The sequence below is a fragment of the Solenopsis invicta genome, chromosome 16 (genome assembly GCF_016802725.1).
Source record: "Solenopsis invicta isolate M01_SB chromosome 16, UNIL_Sinv_3.0, whole genome shotgun sequence".
Lineage (NCBI taxonomy): Eukaryota > Metazoa > Arthropoda > Insecta > Hymenoptera > Formicidae > Solenopsis > Solenopsis invicta.
In genome coordinates this window covers 22,898,267-22,916,647 of record NC_052679.1, presented here as the reverse complement: position 1 = coordinate 22,916,647, position 18,381 = coordinate 22,898,267, and the positions used below count along the sequence as shown (strand labels likewise).

The following is an 18,381-nucleotide window of genomic DNA, read 5'->3' as shown; positions in this document are numbered from 1 at the left end:
TTATTATTGTGTTGTAATTTTATCTCTTTACTCTTAATATTAACGAAACCATCGTGAGTTGAATCAATTGATCAATGTTATGAGTGGTGCAGCGATGTATTACAATCTACATGAAATGATTACTCTCTCTGTAGAAAGTGTAAAAGGTTTAATGATTATTTCGTAATATATAAGTGTAGACAGATAATAAAGGATGGAGTACACGAAAATACAACTGCTTAACTCTTGTATTTTTCGTTTAACTAGATCGCCCCACTCATGGGTGGCCATAAATCTCACCCCTTCTGATATATGGCAAAAATTCAAGGGTCTTTTAAGTTTCTTTTCAAAATATAAAAAAATTAATATTTCATATTTTTAATTTTTTTATAATAATAGTTAATATAGAGTTCTTATTAGTATCATTTATTTTCCTTAAGGATGTATGTGTCATATTTTATAACATTACCAAAAATATAAAAAATCATAGACTTTTATAGAATATTTGATTATGTTTGATTACCTATGTAAAATTTGAGCAGAATTCACTTATTAATTTAAAAGTTATTTATTTTCTTGTTTATTCTTGATTTTTATGTAAAATCGTGTTTTGCAGTATTTATTTTACGAATTTGATGGGGAAATAGTATTACCAATTAAATTAAAAATTTTAATTTATTAATAAAACTTTAATAAATATTCGTGCAAAAATATATTTAAATAGACTTACTCGTTTAAAAGTTATTTACTTAAAATTGCAGCAAAATATAACAATTTCTGCTGCCAAAATCATTATAAATCAAATTTTTTATTATTTTTTTTGCAGCTAGTTTTAAACTCAACATTCGGGCAAGTTATTTAAATAGTACTAACAATACATTTAATTACATTTCGTAATTTTAGTGTAATAAATAGTACTCGATAAATTAAGTTTTTGTTGGGTGCAGGTTATATACCGGACTTACCCTATAGTTTGTAAAATTATTATTCAACGGAGAATTTATCTGGTATTTGTGTTGTTTTGTGTGTGTGTGTGCGCGCGCAACGTAATTCCAAACAGTATAACTATCAATGAAACTCTTGTAAACAATGTAACCGATAAAGTTCTTCACAAACAGATATAAACAATCTCTCATTAACAATTTTCATCAGGATTCCGACATTTCAATCGTAAATTTAATAAACATGCTCCTCGGATTTCGACGCAAAGAACAGAGAACCGATTAAAACGATTGTTTCAGAAAGTCGAATTTTCGGGGGAACCGAAAGGATTCGAGAGAACGTAATCCCGCTCGCTTATCCCGTAACGTCCCGATACGTGATTTCCAAGCTATATTTCTTTAATCTAATACATGTATGTTTTACGGTCACTCGTACGAGATAATGCTCCGGAGTCGCTCTCTGAAACTCTGATCCAGATATCGGTTCGTTTCCTCCCCAGGACAGGACAATACAATATCCTAAGGGACAAAGTACCCGCGGGTTTATGGCAATTCCATTTCTGCATCGTGTATTGCGCTACATTTATCTCCTCGCGCTCTCTCCGGTCTCGATAGAAATATTGGAACCGTGCGTGATTTACGACGACCATTATTATTTCGCATTTACCACACTCCCGCGCCACAGATACACGCGCGGGCTATCCGCGCGTAGCGCTGAAAAAAGAAACCACCGAGAATTTATACGGCGTTTTATTAAGGCTAATACTGAGGGCGGCATCGGGGTTCGACAATAAAGGAATATTACTAGGTACTACGCGCCCGTAATGCGTCCGATCCGGCATAATCTACGGAACGTTTCAACGGCCTTCCCGCGAGTCATCCGTTATGCACGCCCACGCACCTACGCACTCGCGCACTCGCGCATTCACGCACGCACGCACGCACGCACTCGCGCACTCACGCACGTGCATTCGTATGCAACACCCGCGTGAAAATAACCCGGCGTGAGTCGCGACCGAGAAAACACATGGGTCCGGGTGAATCGTAACGAGAGTGCGGTCATCCTCACGCCGTGCGACATTATGAGACAGATTTCGCTGGCGGACGTCCCCCTCCCTCCCTTCCCCGATCAGATTCCCGATCTTTGCCTCTCGCCTCTCGTCGAGGATCGCTCGTTTATCTGCTCGTTGACCTAATCCGCGGATGTCGTTTCGCGAACGATCATGTATATGTATACATTTACGACGTCGTGAATGCCTGCGCCTTCCCTCGAAGGTGAAAACAGGAATTTTAGGCACGAACGTCTGCTGTTGTGTTCAAATATTCGTTCGTCACGATATGTACATTACTATCAAGAGATGAGTATTTATGTTAGAGAAGAAAATTAGCAATAATAGAGGTAAGTAACATTTATACAAAAATTTGTTACGAAGATAAAAGCGTAAGAAGAAAGGAGTATAAATTTATAATAATTATTGTAACAAACTTCTATCTTTTTTTTACGCTTTTATATTTTGTTCATAACGTTTGGTTTAATATATAATTTATTAACATGTAAATATAATTAACATGTAAATTTTTTTATTTATCTTTTAGAATTTAAAACTACATGATTTTTTGTTAGTTTACGTGTCATTTGTCCACTTGCTCACAAATTGTGTTATTCTAACACTAAGAAATGTTTTATACAAAATATTCAAATGATAATATAATTATTATATTAAATACTTTAAATCCCAATCTTCACTGGAAATTCTTATTGCGAGGTTACGAATTACTCTGACGTTGCACATTACCATATATATTAAGATATTAAAGAATGAATAAAGTAATTATAGAATTCTGCAAATAAAGTAATTAGAAATTCCGCGAAGTTACGTATTTCTATTCTCCGACTGTGCACATTGCTATGTATTATATATCTGTACATTGCAATATACATGAATATATATTGCCACTCAAAAGTATTTGCCTACACTGAATTGTCTACGTATCTCTTTTATTATGGCTAATTCAGTTCAAATTCTACTCTATGTACGTAGAATGTAATATTTTTAGCTATCAAGATTATTATTAAGTCCTGCAATGTCTGGAAGATTAAGAAGAAAGATTGAAATTCAATCTTCTTTAAAATTTTCATCATCTATTTTAAAATTAGCATTTTATTTTTGATGATCTGTTTATCACGTTTCTGATTGCTTATAAATTTATTAATTTATTAATTGTTTAATTAATGTAAATATAACAATTGAGTGATTGGTTGATTTTATTATAATTACTTTATTAAATAATTGTGTAATTAATTAATTTATATAAATATTTATTAAAATTGTAAAAGAATTGCTGAAACGTTTTAGTTTAACTAAAAGAAAAACAAAGTGAACAAATACTTTTCAACGGTAGTGTCTGAAAGAAAGCGGAGCTACTTAAAAATAATGTAAAGTTACGAATTTCTAAAAAAAATCTCTGTTAAGTAAATTGACATGTTAAAACATATTTGACATGTTCCATCCAAATTTTTGTGTTAACTTAAGACAAGCGATGAATATGTTAAAAAGTAACAGAAATATTATGCAAAAACTTAACACACTAAATATAACATTTTGATATTTTGCTTCCAAATTATGCAGGAGAATTCTTCAGTATTTCTTTAATAAAATGAACATTTCCAATATCCTACATTAACATATACACTTTTTTTATGTATCTCAGAATTCAAAACTACTTATTTTTTGTTATTTTTGCATGTCATTTAATCATTTATTCATAAATTATGTTATTTTTACTTTAAGAAATATATTATACAAAATATTCACATTATATTCATTATACTCAAAAAAAGTATTTAATTTTAAGTTATCAGAATGTTTTATTTCTGTCTCCGTTTCTTAAATACTTAACGATGTTTTAGTTTTAAACGGTGTTTAGATTTAAAGCACTAAAATATTTAAAGCTTGTTAAAAATTTCAATTTTATGCGTTTTAGTATTTTAAATCTATATATCGTTTAAAACAAAAACATTTTAAGTGTTTAAAAAATGGAGGCAGAAATAAAACACTTTAACGTCTTTAAATTGAGCACTTCTTTTGAGTGTACGTTAAATTAACACTCGAATATTTACAAAATTTTAACGAATAAAAATGATTTTTAGTAATCCTCCGACATTGTGTATTACGCTATATATTTAATTAAATTGTTATTATACAATAATAATATTTACATATTGCGCATTACCTGTATAAGGATATTAGTACATCAAGAATGAATAAATTACTGTAAAAATTTTACTGCGAAGGTACAAATTTCTATTTTAGTGAGGATTTAAAAATCTGAGAAACAGATAGAGACCCATCTGAAATGAATCGATATTCACATCTCTATAAAACGTTCTCCTTGTTCTTACATCTCGCTCGTAAAACTCGACTCAACGTACCCGAAGCACTCAGTACCACCTGCGGAAAATAATCCTGTCAGATGCTTCTGCCCGGCATGCGAATGCGCGACTCGGAAAAATCTCCGTCATAAGAACGCGGGTAAGCTGCACGGAACACGCTGGATTCGCTCGAGCGTATTCGAGATCCCCCGTTAATCTCGTCGTTACTCGGACCGACACGCGATATCCGTGCATGAAAGTTTTAACGCCGTAATATATTCGCGACGGTAAGAATCCGAAGTCAAGGTCGCGATTTCAGTTCCATATCAGGCGTAGAGCGACGACGACGACGACAAATCGCCCCGGCGCGGCGCGATCGCTCGTAAAAGAATACCCATCCTAGCTCCTCCGGAATTGTGACGTAAATTTCGCGTACGTGCGGATGGAAACGAATCGGCCACTCGACGTGGTTAATTAAAGGATTTCGGATCTCCTTTTCATAGCGCGATATTTGAATAAACGCGCGGCCGATTAAATCTCCCGACTTTCGCGGTCGGACGGCCGGGTAGGTCAATTTAAATTCTCGCCGGGACTGACATTATCAGTCATTGTGTCGCGTGTCGGATCGAATAAAACAGATTGGCGCGATTAAGCTCAATATTAATAAGTATTTTTTCGACTGGTTCGTATTACTCTGACAATAAGGTAAAGTAAGGTAAAACGAGCATAAATCGACATCGACGATATGTATGGATTACAAAAAAAAAAAAAAAGAAAAGAAATTACATGTGTAAAACTTGTAATATTTAATAACAGTGAAGCTTACAAATCCCTCGAAATTAAATTTAAGACGTTTCGTGCTACACTGAGCCTTCTTCAGTGGAATTCCTAATTATTACAAGAATTAAAATTATTAAAATTATTCCTACTTAAAACTGTTTGAATATTTAAAATTAACTGTAGGTGACATTACAACAACCAGAAGTCACATCCAAATTTAAATAAGAGCGCATAGAAACAAAATGCAGTAATAAATAATTAACAATAATTGCAAATAAACATTGAAAAATAGTCAAAAGATAAACCACATTACAAAGATCGATAATATAATAAAACGTAGGGAGATATTCTTCGTTTGTAGGCGAGAATACATCCGCTTCAACCAAATTCTTAATGTCGTCAGGTTTGGTGATCGTGATTTAAAAGATAACGTATGTCAAATTAGTGACAGGTCGACTCATTGGATTTAAATTTTGACCAAGTTGGACATTGCGCTCAAAATTGGAAAGATGCAGAGATGACCCAAATTATCTCGAATACAGTGATGTATTGCTAATTTTACGTGTCTCTATTGTAACCTTAATATTAACATTTGCACATGTAAAAGGTCGGTTTCTGTTATTTTCGGTAAACTCATACCCAACAGAGTACAATCCTTTAATCCATTCTTCACATGATGGAAAATCGATCAGCCTTCCTATTCCATTGTTCTTCATTATAAGGCCTTTCATATTGATATACGTATTAGTATCAAGAATCTAATTTCGCTTCTATATTATTTATTCCCACGACAATAGATTTAGACCCAGTGGAGGAGCAACGCGATTGACGAGAAAAATTATTATCCAATAATAAAGTAATCGTGGTAAAACATTGTGAAGATAACAACTGCGCTATTTGACCGCGCTGTCTGTGACTTAAAATAAAATGTACTATAATTAAAATGGAAAAAGATATTAAAAGAGAGTCAAAATGAATATTTAAGGGCGAACCTACGGTACTCTGGTAAAACTGTGTGAGAGGTAATAATTTATACACAGAAGATTGATAATGTATTTTTAATGTGAATCGTATGAGGATCGCATAATCGTACAATAATTTAATACAAGTTTGTAAGATGCTCGTTACAGGATAAATGAGCGCAAGGCGAGGACGGACAATGATATCCACAGAGCGAGCTACTGCGGAACAAGTTTGTCATCAATCAGCCGTTCAACAGAATTCTCGCTGAAGGTAATGCTTCATTCTAATTATTTGTGCACAATGCGAGTGACTTATTCGCGCGATTCATTTTAACCTTTTAGCGCCTAGACATTTTTTGCTTTGCAATAAAATTTCAACATACAATCGCATTAATTTTAACAACCGCTTTTGTCAAGAGATAAAAAAGCGTACGGTTTACAAATTACGAAGATCGCTTCTTTAAATAAATAAAATATCCATGAAACATTTATAAATTATTGTTATCCGTCTCGCCAGAGAGCTGAAAGTGTTATTTGTCAAGGCGTCATCGAATAGAATTAAATGCAAAAATTTATGAAAAATTAGCAACGAGAATAAATTAAAAAAAAAAAAAACGCGCGAAGAAAATTCTTCGCGATCTCAATGGGGCAATCGATCGAGTCCTTATTTTTCCAGTTTGACCTTCTCGTTCGAGTGTATCTGATAGCGGTATTGAGAGGAGTGAGCGATGGGTGCTAAGATCGGCCAGGTGGTGATCGGTTGAGCGTAGGGAGCCGCCAAGTACACGGTCGGCTCGAGTATCGGCACGGGTACTTCGAGTTTGGAATTGCGATGGACCTGGAACCTGCTCTGGCTGGAGACGGCAGTAACGACCGGAAGTGGTTCCTTGGTGACGACCGGAATCGATGCCTTGACGACGATCGGTGCCGCTTCCTTGGCGACGACCGGAACTGCTTCCTCGATGACGGGAACCGCGGCGATCGCCAGCCGCGCCGCGTCTATCTTGACGGCGTCCTTGCGACTTGGACCCTCCAGTCCGAGATTTTTGTGAAGCTGGATTCGATTTACATTGTAATCGGGAAGAGCGGAGACGAACGAAAGCGGCTCGAGCTTGACCGCGGCGGCCGCTTCCGCTATCTGAGGCTGCACCTCGATCGTTTCGGCGTTGACGAGCACCTTTTCCGGCACCTTGACGCGAAGATCGTCGTGCACCTGGACGCGACTCTGATGAGAGGTCGCCAGAGGTACCTGACTAGGGAGGATCACCGTCCCGTAAGCAGGCTCCGACAGGACTCCGATCGTCTCGATGGGTTGAACGGCCTTTAATCGAATGTTATTGTTAACATCGACGCGGCTCTGGTGAGAAGTCGCCGCGCCGGCGGTCAATCTCGGGATCAGAACCGAGTCGAGCAATCCGTACACAGGCGCGTTGCGATTGGTCCGATCCTTGGCGGATTTTTCCTCCGGCGCTGGAAGCTCGTGGGAACTCTTCACCACCGCCGCCGCCGCTGCGTCCCGATCGGCCTGATCTCCCTGGGAACTCGGATTTTCTACCTGATGACGATCTTGATCGGCTGGTATCTCGAGGCTGCGCTTCCTGCGGTTCGCCTTGTGTCCCGCCTCCACCCTCTCGGCGGCGGCCTTCGCGTGTTCCTGCTGGTGGGCGTACTCAGCTAACAGGACCTCGCCGGTCTCGAGCGGCACATTACCGCCGTCGGTAGGCAGATTCGTCGCCGCGACGCGGAAGCCGCCCTCGTCCGCGACGTAGAAGACGGATTGCAGGATACCGTGCGCGTCCACGTAGCTGTAGGAGCCGCGCGTGACCCCGTCGAGACCCCGGACTTCCTCCTTGGCGGACGGACCGCCGGCGTAGCTGTACGCGTGCACCCCGGCGCGCGTGTCCTGCGACTGATGGTACACCGGAAGTGGATCCGCCAGATAGGCGTAGGGCAGCAGGGTCAACTGCGCGCCCGCCGCCGCCGCCGCCGTCGCCGCGCCGAGAATCGCGAAAACTGGAATCTGCGGGGTTCAAACAAGGCTAGCTCTCTCTCTTTCTCCCTCCCTCCCTCTCTCTCTCTCTCTCTCTCTCTCTCTCTCTCTCTCTCTCTCTCTCTCTCTCTCTCTCTCTCTCTCTTTCACCTCTCTCGGGAATACGGAAGCGCGATATCGATATCGCCGAGATAATTCTCTCGCGACGACGGACGCGCGAGGTAACACGAGGCGCACAAACCAATTTTTTTTTTTTTTTTGAAAAACTCTGCGCGTCTCCCCTTCTCTCGAGATCGGGATTTACGTTCTTACGGTCCAACGCGCGCGCACGAATGTGCAGTCTTCACTCCCGTATCTCACCGCGCCCCGGATCACGCCCGGCTAAAATTGCAACGCGATAATTGTACGTGTTCTATATCGGCGAGCTTATTACGTTTCGCCGTTCCGCCGCGATAGAGCCCCGACAGCCCTACGATCGTCCCGGGATTAAAGAACGACATCGGAGCAATTCCGCGAACGATATCCCGTTACTCGATATCGCAGATCCGCCGGGAAGAGGGAAGGCGGAGGAGGGGAGAGAATAGATACGTAGAGTAAACACGCGCATATATATGCGCGATGCATTATACGCGCGCGTTTTCATACAACGTTCCACGTGGCACAGAAAATTCGGAGAGCGCACTTTATCTAGGTAACAAATGCAAATCGCGAGTGCGCTCGCCCTCGGAACGCTCATTTCGCATGCAATCGTCGCGTCCCGTGGATTTACTCGCGCAACTAGCTCTCGCGCGCGTTCCCGCGACACGTTCTCGTAAGAATACCGCGTCGGCAGTTTCGTTCTCGCAGGACGAGAAAGAGAAGACGCCTCTCGCGCGGCGGATAGTCTCGGCGACGAAATGTCCAGACGAATTTTTACATCCGCGGTATCGCGGGTAGCGTGGGGGCAACGAGCCTCCGCAGGCGAGGAGCCGGTGTGGGACGGGGTGAGCTTATACTTGCATGAGCCTCTCGGGAGACCCAGCCACTCTTTACGGTCCAATATGGTCTGAAGAAGTGACGACGGGTCGACCCTTTACGCGTTGAGCCGCAAGAAGAGAGAGAAAAAAAGAATCGATGGCTCCGATTTATATTTCCCTTTTAAATTGCTCTACTCCGACACGAACGTGCCTTATCGATGGATGCGATCAGGCGAGAGCTTATTTGTATCTATGAATTTGATTTGCATGGAGTTATTCATAAACGAGAAGAAAAGTCAAGAGCCGATAGTCTTGCGGATAGGATAAGTATAATTGAAGAGTTTCCTAAGAACAAAAACCAACTTCTATTTGTTCTTAATCTGGCTTATGACGCCAAATCATTCTCTATTAGTGGCGTTATGTCGTGAATAATTTTATTGCAGCAAGAATCAAATATAAACAAGGTTGTGTAAGTTAATACTTATTTTTAATTAAATTAAGTTAAAGTTAATGGCATATAAAATTAATTTAGTTATGTTGAAAATTATATAAACGAAAAACTAGCTAGTTAAGATTAGAGTTGAATAAAAAGTTAATTTTGAAAAGAATTATTTATATTAAATTAGAAAGTAATTTTATAAAGTTAGATTAGTCAAAACAATTATAATGTGGATTAATCAAATAAATCTGATTTTTTATTTGTAAATTAATTTTATAAAATAATAAAAACATATTGTTTTTTATGTCGAAATATATTTTCTTTTATAATTGTTTTCTTTGTGATATAGGTAATTTAACTTAAGAAGTTATAATAATAAATTCAAGTTTATGTATTTAGAAAATAACTAGTTAAAATTAAAAATTAAATTATTTAAAATTAATTAAGTTAACTTAAAAATTATTAACTTTTCAACATTATTACTCAATTTTTAACTTTTTAACTAGTTACTACTCAAATCTAAATATAAATATAAATAAGTAATAAATATAACATTTTTGGCAAGAACTAAACAAAAGTGCAGAAATTTTATTCTTTGAAATGGATTCCTTAAATAAAATATTAAAAAGTTTAAATCTTTGTTTGAATATTTATTATTATCCGGAGAAAAATACAAAATTTGTACACTGAGAAATATGTTTTTGTTAAGAATAACTTACAAAATTTTGTAAATAAAAGTTAAAAGATTATTGCTTTCTATTTCAAATAATATATTTCCTTTTTTACGTTTTATTAAATTTTATTATAGTTATTATAAAAACATAAGTGTAAAATATTAAAAAATACATATAAAATCTTTGTAAGAACGAAACAAATCCTTATTTTGTTTTTTTTAAGTCTTCAAAATATATTAATTAAAGCTTACAATTTTGTTCTATCTATTGTATATCTATTATATTCAAAGAAAAAATTATACAATATTTATACAACAAACGGTTTGAAGATGAGAAGTTTTTTGTTTTCTAAAAGTTTTTATATTTAATTGATTTTTATTAAAAAAACCTTCAATTAAAATAATTAAAATAATTGAATGCAATAGCTGAATCTCTATTACAAAAAAAACAATGCATGTAGAATTAAACAAATATCATTAAATAAACAGCTGTATAAAAATATATAATACTAAACAAAATGATATATTGTAAAGAAAATTCGTTCAGATTGATGATAAAAAATTTATGGAAAATTTCATAAATTTAGTTTTTCATTAGTTTGCACGGTCGGAACTTGAGATTTCTATGCCCATTCAAACGAGCAACTCTAAAAGCGAATTCTTCGAAACTGTTGCAACGTCTGCAATGTGTCTGGCAATTTAAGCAGCTTTAAATTGCCAGACACATTGCAGGCCTATAAATGTTGAACAAAAAGTTGTGAAACAGTTGTAACGGTGTACCCCGCGAGGCCGACAAGAAGAATCTTGCGTTGCAAAAACAGCGGGGTTCTACCCCCGCGTTGGATAAGAGTGCCATTTGGCGAAGACTCCATCGCCGTAAAACGCGGTGGTCGCACTCTCGCACCGTAGACTTTACACGCGTATATTTTTCAGGGCTTTTATATCTCGACAAAAAGCAAGTAGGCCGGCAAGCCTCGCGCAAGAGCAACCCTTGCAAATAAGTTATAACGCTCGTATATCACTCTCGCGAATGTTCGTTCCCCGAGTCGCCACTATTTAACGTGCGGTGTCATCTGTAATAAAAACTTCGATGCTTCGTTTTTAGCCCCGAGCGTTACTGCTGTAATAAGCCGGAAAAATATTTTTTTTTAAATTACACGTCCCGCGATTTTTCCTGCCTGCACAAGCGTAAATATAAGAGAAGTAAAATCTAAAAGTAATGTATAGCGGTAATTCTATATACCTATAACTGTAAAACAAATGCTTCAACGAAAAATTATATTTTCTTATCCAATTATACATTTTGCTTAACACGAGAGCTATTAATGATTAATTTCTACTGTGTAAATATAAACATATATATTTGCTGTCATAAATTTGAATAATTTTTTTAAGTTATTTTTTAATTATTCAAAATTATGACGGTGTGTGTGCGTTTTCTGAGATTTTTCATGACTTCTTTGCAATATGATAAAATTTGTTATAAATGATTAAATTATTTAGTTTACTTTCTTCCTCCATCCCCTTAAAACAGAGGGTCACCGCATCAGTCACTGAACAATCATCAGTAAATGACTATTTCATAAAAGTATTAAAATATCAAGACTTTAAAATAATAAATTGCGAATTAATTGTATTTTTTCTGATTTAATTTTCATGAAGATTTTATTAAAATATTATTTTTATTTAAAAATGTAATTATATTAATATTTTATTTATATGTTTATTGACTAGTTCAATTGTTTATTTATTCATGAACTGGTGCAGTGAGTTTTTATACTTTTTTTAATACTTATCAATATTATATATATAATATTATATATAGTACAATATTAAATGAAAAAATATTTTTAAGACAATAAATGGAAAAAATAAATTGATTTTACCACTAATTTTACTATCTTACAATAAAAGTCATGGAAAGTCTCAGAAAATGTGTTATTACAAATTAAATAATTATTGAAAAAACAACTTTAAAAATGACTCAAATTTATAACGGTGAATTTTGACTACTTTGATAGTTCCAATGTTAAATAAGCAATATGTATAATTTATTTCGAGCTAATTTTCTTCTACAACAATTTACATTATAAGAAATTCCGAGACATTATATTTTTAAAGATAAAAGAAGCGATACTAGGCGGAAGAGGAATAAAGATCCGAAATCCCTCGAAACTGGAAAATTCATAAACTAGAAATAAAAATATCCTTTAGAAACTAAAGGAACGGTCGGCAGATTGCGCTTACCAGTGCCTGCATCATGCTCGGTGTGTCTCCTTACTGGCTGAAGGACTGTCCGGGCTGTGCACCTTGCTCGCGATCTGGTTTTGACTTATATACGCGGCGCGAGACGCGCGAGGTGTCTTCGAACCAGGAACATGAGAAACCAACGAAGGACATGTAGATCCGCTCGCCGGGACGGGATACATCGATCCCGGATCACATCAGTCGATTCCGAGAGCCTCCTCGCGAGCCCGTCGTGCCCCGCCTTTGGCATGGTAATATTCGTTCGCGCCTGTCGTAAAGGTGAGAAAAACCGACGGTACCGGATCCGACGCGATTACTCTTCTCCGCGAAAACAAACGATGGAGGAGTAAAATAAGTTTCGTTCTCTCTCTCTCTCTCTCTCTCTCTCTCTCTCTCTCTCTCTCTCTCTCTCTGTCGCGCGCGCGCGCAACATACCATTGTAATAACGAACAAATTAACGAGCAATCTGATAGATTTATTACTCGAAAAGATTAATAGGTTCAATATTCATCGGTCGTATTTTTGTATTCTAATTTGCCTTTCGATTTGTACATTCTGCTTATTCATAGCTGTAAAAAAACGCCCGGCCTACGGCTAGTCCATTCATCGATACGAGATTGATTACCGATCTCGCGACGCGACGAGGAGGAGCGAGCGTTTCAGTCCCTCGCAATGAATCCTCCTGGTAGATTGCAATTATCCTTATGAAGTGTGGCGCGCGAAGACTCTTACGCGATGCTACAATTACGAGGCGGCTTGGCGCATATAGGAACGCGAGAGGCGAGAATTGAATGCAGCGAAGAAAACACCGAGGGAGACAGAACTGGCTCGACTTACTCGAGGCCGTTCAACGATCCCAATCGCGTAAATACGGAATTCCATCGGTCGTAATGCGAGCCCGAGCGCTCGGCGCACCGGAGGCTACGCATGACCTCGGATCGCTTAATCGTCTGCGACGCTGTGACGCACTTTAATGAGGTTCTTGCGCGAGAGCCCTGTTCCGGTTACGACGGATTCTTTACTTAAGTCCATGATAATTTCAAGAAGCGTAAAGACCCGAGGGAAAAGTCGTTCATGGGATCCGCGACGTCTCTCTCAAAGAGAGAGCAGAAAGATACTTCTGCCAGAAGGCCGCTTTTGAAAAGCGGTTTCTCATTAGTTTACGAGCGACATAATTCAGATTCTCATTATTAGCGTAATGTCATCATTATAATTGCCACGACGCTCGATCAACGTCAAGGCCATCAGGATCTCCACTCTCGGTAACGCCGCGTCTCGCGCGTTTCTGCCTCGCTTTATAAATACGCGCGAGCGCGTATTTGCTTTCGAGATGAGGCTTGTTCCTTACGTTTAATGTGCGCGGTTTAATAAAGCGCATACCGAATCGAAACTCATACATGTCATAAGTTTACGAACAGGATCAAGTAACATGCCTTTAATTTTCTTGATGGTGCGTCTAGGGGAGGAGGCTAGAACCTGACTTGTTGCTTCTCTTATTGCTTCTTCCACCGTGGAGCACCTTACATTTAAGAAATCGCGTATTTATACCAGCAACAAGTTCGTACTCGTGTGTGTGTGTGTGTGTGTGTGTGTGTGTGTGTGTACAAAAATTTGTACTTGTTACGTAGTGTTCTCCTGACGCTTGTACATGTATTACTCTTTATCATATACAGTTACGACACATTATATTCAATAACTTTATATTTAAACACATATAATTATAAATATAGCAACATATATAATACAATGAAATTAAGAGTGTGTCGGACATACAGTCTCTGCAAAGTGAATACAATTTAGTAATGTGTTTAACACATTAAATAAATATATAGAAATGAAAATTGTGTGAGGAAGATTATATTTTTATTTCATAACACATTTTTATAATTTATTTACTTTATTTGTTATTAAAAATTTAATTGCTTTTTATAATTTAAAAAAAAATCTTAATTTTTTGTGTAAGTATTTTATGTAAGTATTTATAATGGTTTATACAAAGTTTTATTGTGATTATCTGTTTAGTTACTTTGTAAATAAATAATTAATTCTGTAAAATGCAAATAAATAAATTTTATTTGTATGTTACAGAACTGATGTCTGCATTGCAATAAAACTTTACATAAATCATTTTCAATATTTAAGTGCTTAAATAAAAAAAATTTCAGATTTTTTAAAATTATTTCTTATTTTATTATTAATTATATTTTTATTAGAGCACTTTTGTGCACTTTTTATTAAAATAATTTTTCATCCAGAAAATTGTCGCCATATGTTTCCACTATTTTCAAACGTTAATAGAAAACAACTTGTAATTTTTTTATAATTTTCTTAATGTTTTGAGAAATGTTCTTAAAGTAATGCTCAAACGCTTTTACACACATGAAATACCCGGCATCAGTTTCTTAAATTCTTGTATTATCGGATTTATACGGTCAAATATCGAAAAAAATAACTGTTTTATTTTCAAGTATTAAATTAATTTTTTTAATTTGAATTTTACGAAAATACAAATCAAAGGCTAAAATCTAGGATCATTTTTACGAATAAATTTTCTCTAAAACATAAACCAGTACGTTTTACTTCTTCCTTCGCAGAACTACGATTTATGGGGGCGATTAGAAGCGAGATCGTGCCTGACGATCACCGGCAGTTGTCGACGATTTTTCAATCGTGAGTAACTCGATTGGCCTTGATCAGGGCCGCTACGCGTTCGTGTTCGCCGGAATTGTTCGCCTGCCACGGCCTTTTTACCTCTTTTTTCCCCCCGCCGCAGACCGCAGACGTTCAGGAATCCCTCCTCCGGCACAATAAAATCACACGACCCACCCTCGTCCTTGGCGGTGCCGGTGATTGCGATGACCCGGACCGCGCGTACACGCGGTGCGGCGTATGATATCTTCGCACCTCGAGTGGAGTATTATAATGACATAAAGGGTTGACATGGTGGTTCATCGTGTCCACTCTCGCGATATGTATGTATACTCGACATCATGAGTATTTGCATAGCGCTTATTTGCTACAATAACTAAGAAAAAACAAACTTTTTTCAGTTTAAATGTTTTAAATAATTAACATTTTGTAATATCACTTTTAATTGTGATTTTAGTGTAATGATTTAATTTAATAATTGTAAAGAAATAAAAATAACATTAGCTTTTATTTAATACAGTATTTTTATTTAATACAGTATTGAATTCTTATTAGAATTCTCTTTTTTTTTATAAACAACCCAAAAATGACGATTTTTTAATTGTCATTGTAGCAAGTGAATGATTTACACTGTTTCTATAACAATAAGAGCGGATGTACAAATGCAAACGATTGAAGAATTGTAATGAATTACACGATATTAGTGCAAATTATAATTAAAGACAATTGTATTCTTTACGTATACTGAAAAAAAATTGTTTATGTTTTATGCCTCTCTCAATTTTAATTGTATCATGCAAAATCTTTTTTTATATTCAAGTGAATATATTTATTTTAATATTATTTTTTTGATTTAAGAAATATTTTATAAGTTTAAAAATAAATTATTTTATACTAGGTAATATTTATTTAAATCAAGGAAATGTTAAAATAAATGTATTTCTCAAAAAAAAACTTTTTTTAGTGTAGTTCCATCGATCTTGAGTCTAATGCAAATAATGGATCTTAAATATCAATTAATTTTTAGATTTACTAAACGTACATCGTAAAATGAAGAAATCTTGAAATTTCACAAATAAATTGCTGTATATTATCATTTCAATACATTAAACTTCGTCAAATTGTATTTAATTTAAGTTATTTTAAAATCATTTCTATGTTGCTTCTACTCAATTTATCATTCATGGAATTAAATAATTTAAGTCAAATACACAAATACTTGAATTGAAAAAACTTAATTGAGTTGAAATTTAGTCAAGTTTACAACTTTTTTTCTTGTTTTCTTAATTACAAATGTTAACATAAATTTTGGTATACATACAGCACACACATAAAAGATAATAATAATAAAATATTATTTAACTGAAGAAATTGATTTAAATTTAATCCGTTGGTATTTTTAATAATATATTACACAAAATCTTTGATTTCAATAATTTTATAGAAAACACATTTTTTATACAAATATCATTTTACAATAAAAAAGTATTCTACATTTAATAATAAAGTAGATATTAAAAATTGTGTAAAGATAATGAATTTTATGATGTAAAAGAAAGGAAAAGCCTTTTATAATTCCAGAAAAATTATGTTTAATAATTTCAGGATTGAAAAAAAAAAGAAACGCGAGACGTCTTATAATTTAATTAATTCTGTTTTCTGGTTGATTCGCTCCTAAAACCGAAATCGTTAGGAAAAAAAATCGTTTCTTAATGAGATTTCTATCTCGCAATCGAGTAACTCGATTCTGAGCGTCGGGGAGAAGATTTCTCATTCTTCTGGTCATCGGCCGTATCACGATGAAAAATCGGAATGTAAGAAAACGTGGGCGGGGTATAGTATCCGCGGAATATCGCGTTCGATCTCACTCGGCGCAACGGGCTGGTACTCGTGATCTTTTTCGTTATGCCTAGCGCGATATAAATAGGAGAACGTTACGATAAGCAGGAAATACAACTTCCATAATACGATGGTCAGTTACTCGCGTATTATTTTGAATTTCAAACAGCACGGGGAACGACGGCGAGGGGCGCTTAATTCACGTCCGTTTCTCCAACGTCGTATCGCACGTGCACGTCGACATCGCCGATTTAGAGTCGCTTTTTAATATCGGCGCGAGATTCCTTACTTCTCGCTTTTAAGGGAGCGACCGGCGCCGATTCAAGTCGGGGAATCTCGCTGCAGAACCTGCCAACCCGGATGCGGGGCTCTCTCTTTCTCTCTCGGGAAAGAGACTGTCCCATGTGGAATTCTCACGGGACGCGACGCGTTTGTTTTGTCAATATCTAAGCAACCCGCTTCCTCATTCCTCCCAGTGTTTCCGCGGGGCTAATTCTCCAGGGCACGCCTTTCGAGCGCGGGCGAGGTATAACGGCGGGCCATGACCTTTTAGATGGTTTCTTCTCGCTTCCGGTCATCGTCCGCGCCGCGCCCCGCGCGCGATATCTCCGGGATATCTCGTCCGCGAGATTCGTCCTCTATTTTACCGCTACCAGCAGCATCAGCAGCGTCACGTGTAGGAGAGACGCCTGGGCGTTGCGCGGCGCGGCGTCCTCGTAGGCGAGGATAGCCGCGAAAGCGTGGATAATCGGGGAATAGGCTCCCGCGTGTCGACGCGAGCCTGCACCGCAAAAAGAAAGCGGCGGTAAAGGATACGGGGAGAACGAGATCGCGCGCCAACCGAGGGCGGCGAAGAGACGAGAGACAATAATGTGGGTGTCGGGGCCGTGAACACACGGTCGGTAGAAACGCTCGATTACTCGCTCGCGCTGATGCTCTCCTCCGTGCTGCGCACCGTAGGTCAAGGCACCTCTTATTTCCTTAACCCTTCGCGATTCAGCGTGACTTCAAAGTAACGAACCGGCCGATGGCTCTCCCCTTTCTCCCTCTTTTTCTTTCTTTTTTTTTTCAGCGGCACAATAATATGTAGAAATTTATGGTCTCATGCTTGTAAAATTATTGTAATGATATGCAATTACGTAATTATATACGTATGTCTGCGGAGTTCGTCGATTCGAAGTAACGAGAGAGGAATTACTTATGCATATAATTATACTTCTCCATTTAATATGACATTCGGTATGATAAATGAGCTCTGTTAAGGGAACAATGTTTCTCGTCAGAAACGAAACTGATTACCTCGTTTTCTTCAGTTTCATGCTGTTTCTTCTTTTAATTCTCAAACATGAAAATTAAACCTTCAAATTACATTTCTTTTCTTCAGCTTACTCGTAATTAATTTTAAGTATCTTTAATAAGCAATTAAGTAGCGATCAAACACCAATATTTGTTTATTTTGTTTTAATTATGTGAATTATGAAAAAAAAGTTTTATAATAGCTACACGCATGGTGCCTGAGTCAAATAAGGCTCATTTAATTAATATTATTTTTT

The 18,381-nt window shown here is 36.8% G+C and overlaps 1 protein-coding gene across 1 annotated transcript; it reads right to left on the bottom strand.

Annotated features, from left to right (window-relative positions):
* Nucleotides 1–6,115: 6,115 nt before the first annotated feature.
* On the bottom strand, nt 6,116–12,508 carry LOC105199885. The gene is given in 4 exon segments (XM_011167170.3): nt 6,116–8,055; nt 12,341–12,366; nt 12,369–12,408; nt 12,410–12,508. Coding segments are annotated over 4 exon segments (1,506 nt in total). The 5' UTR covers nt 12,494–12,508; the 3' UTR covers nt 6,116–6,699.
* Nucleotides 12,509–18,381: the final 5,873 nt, after the last annotated feature.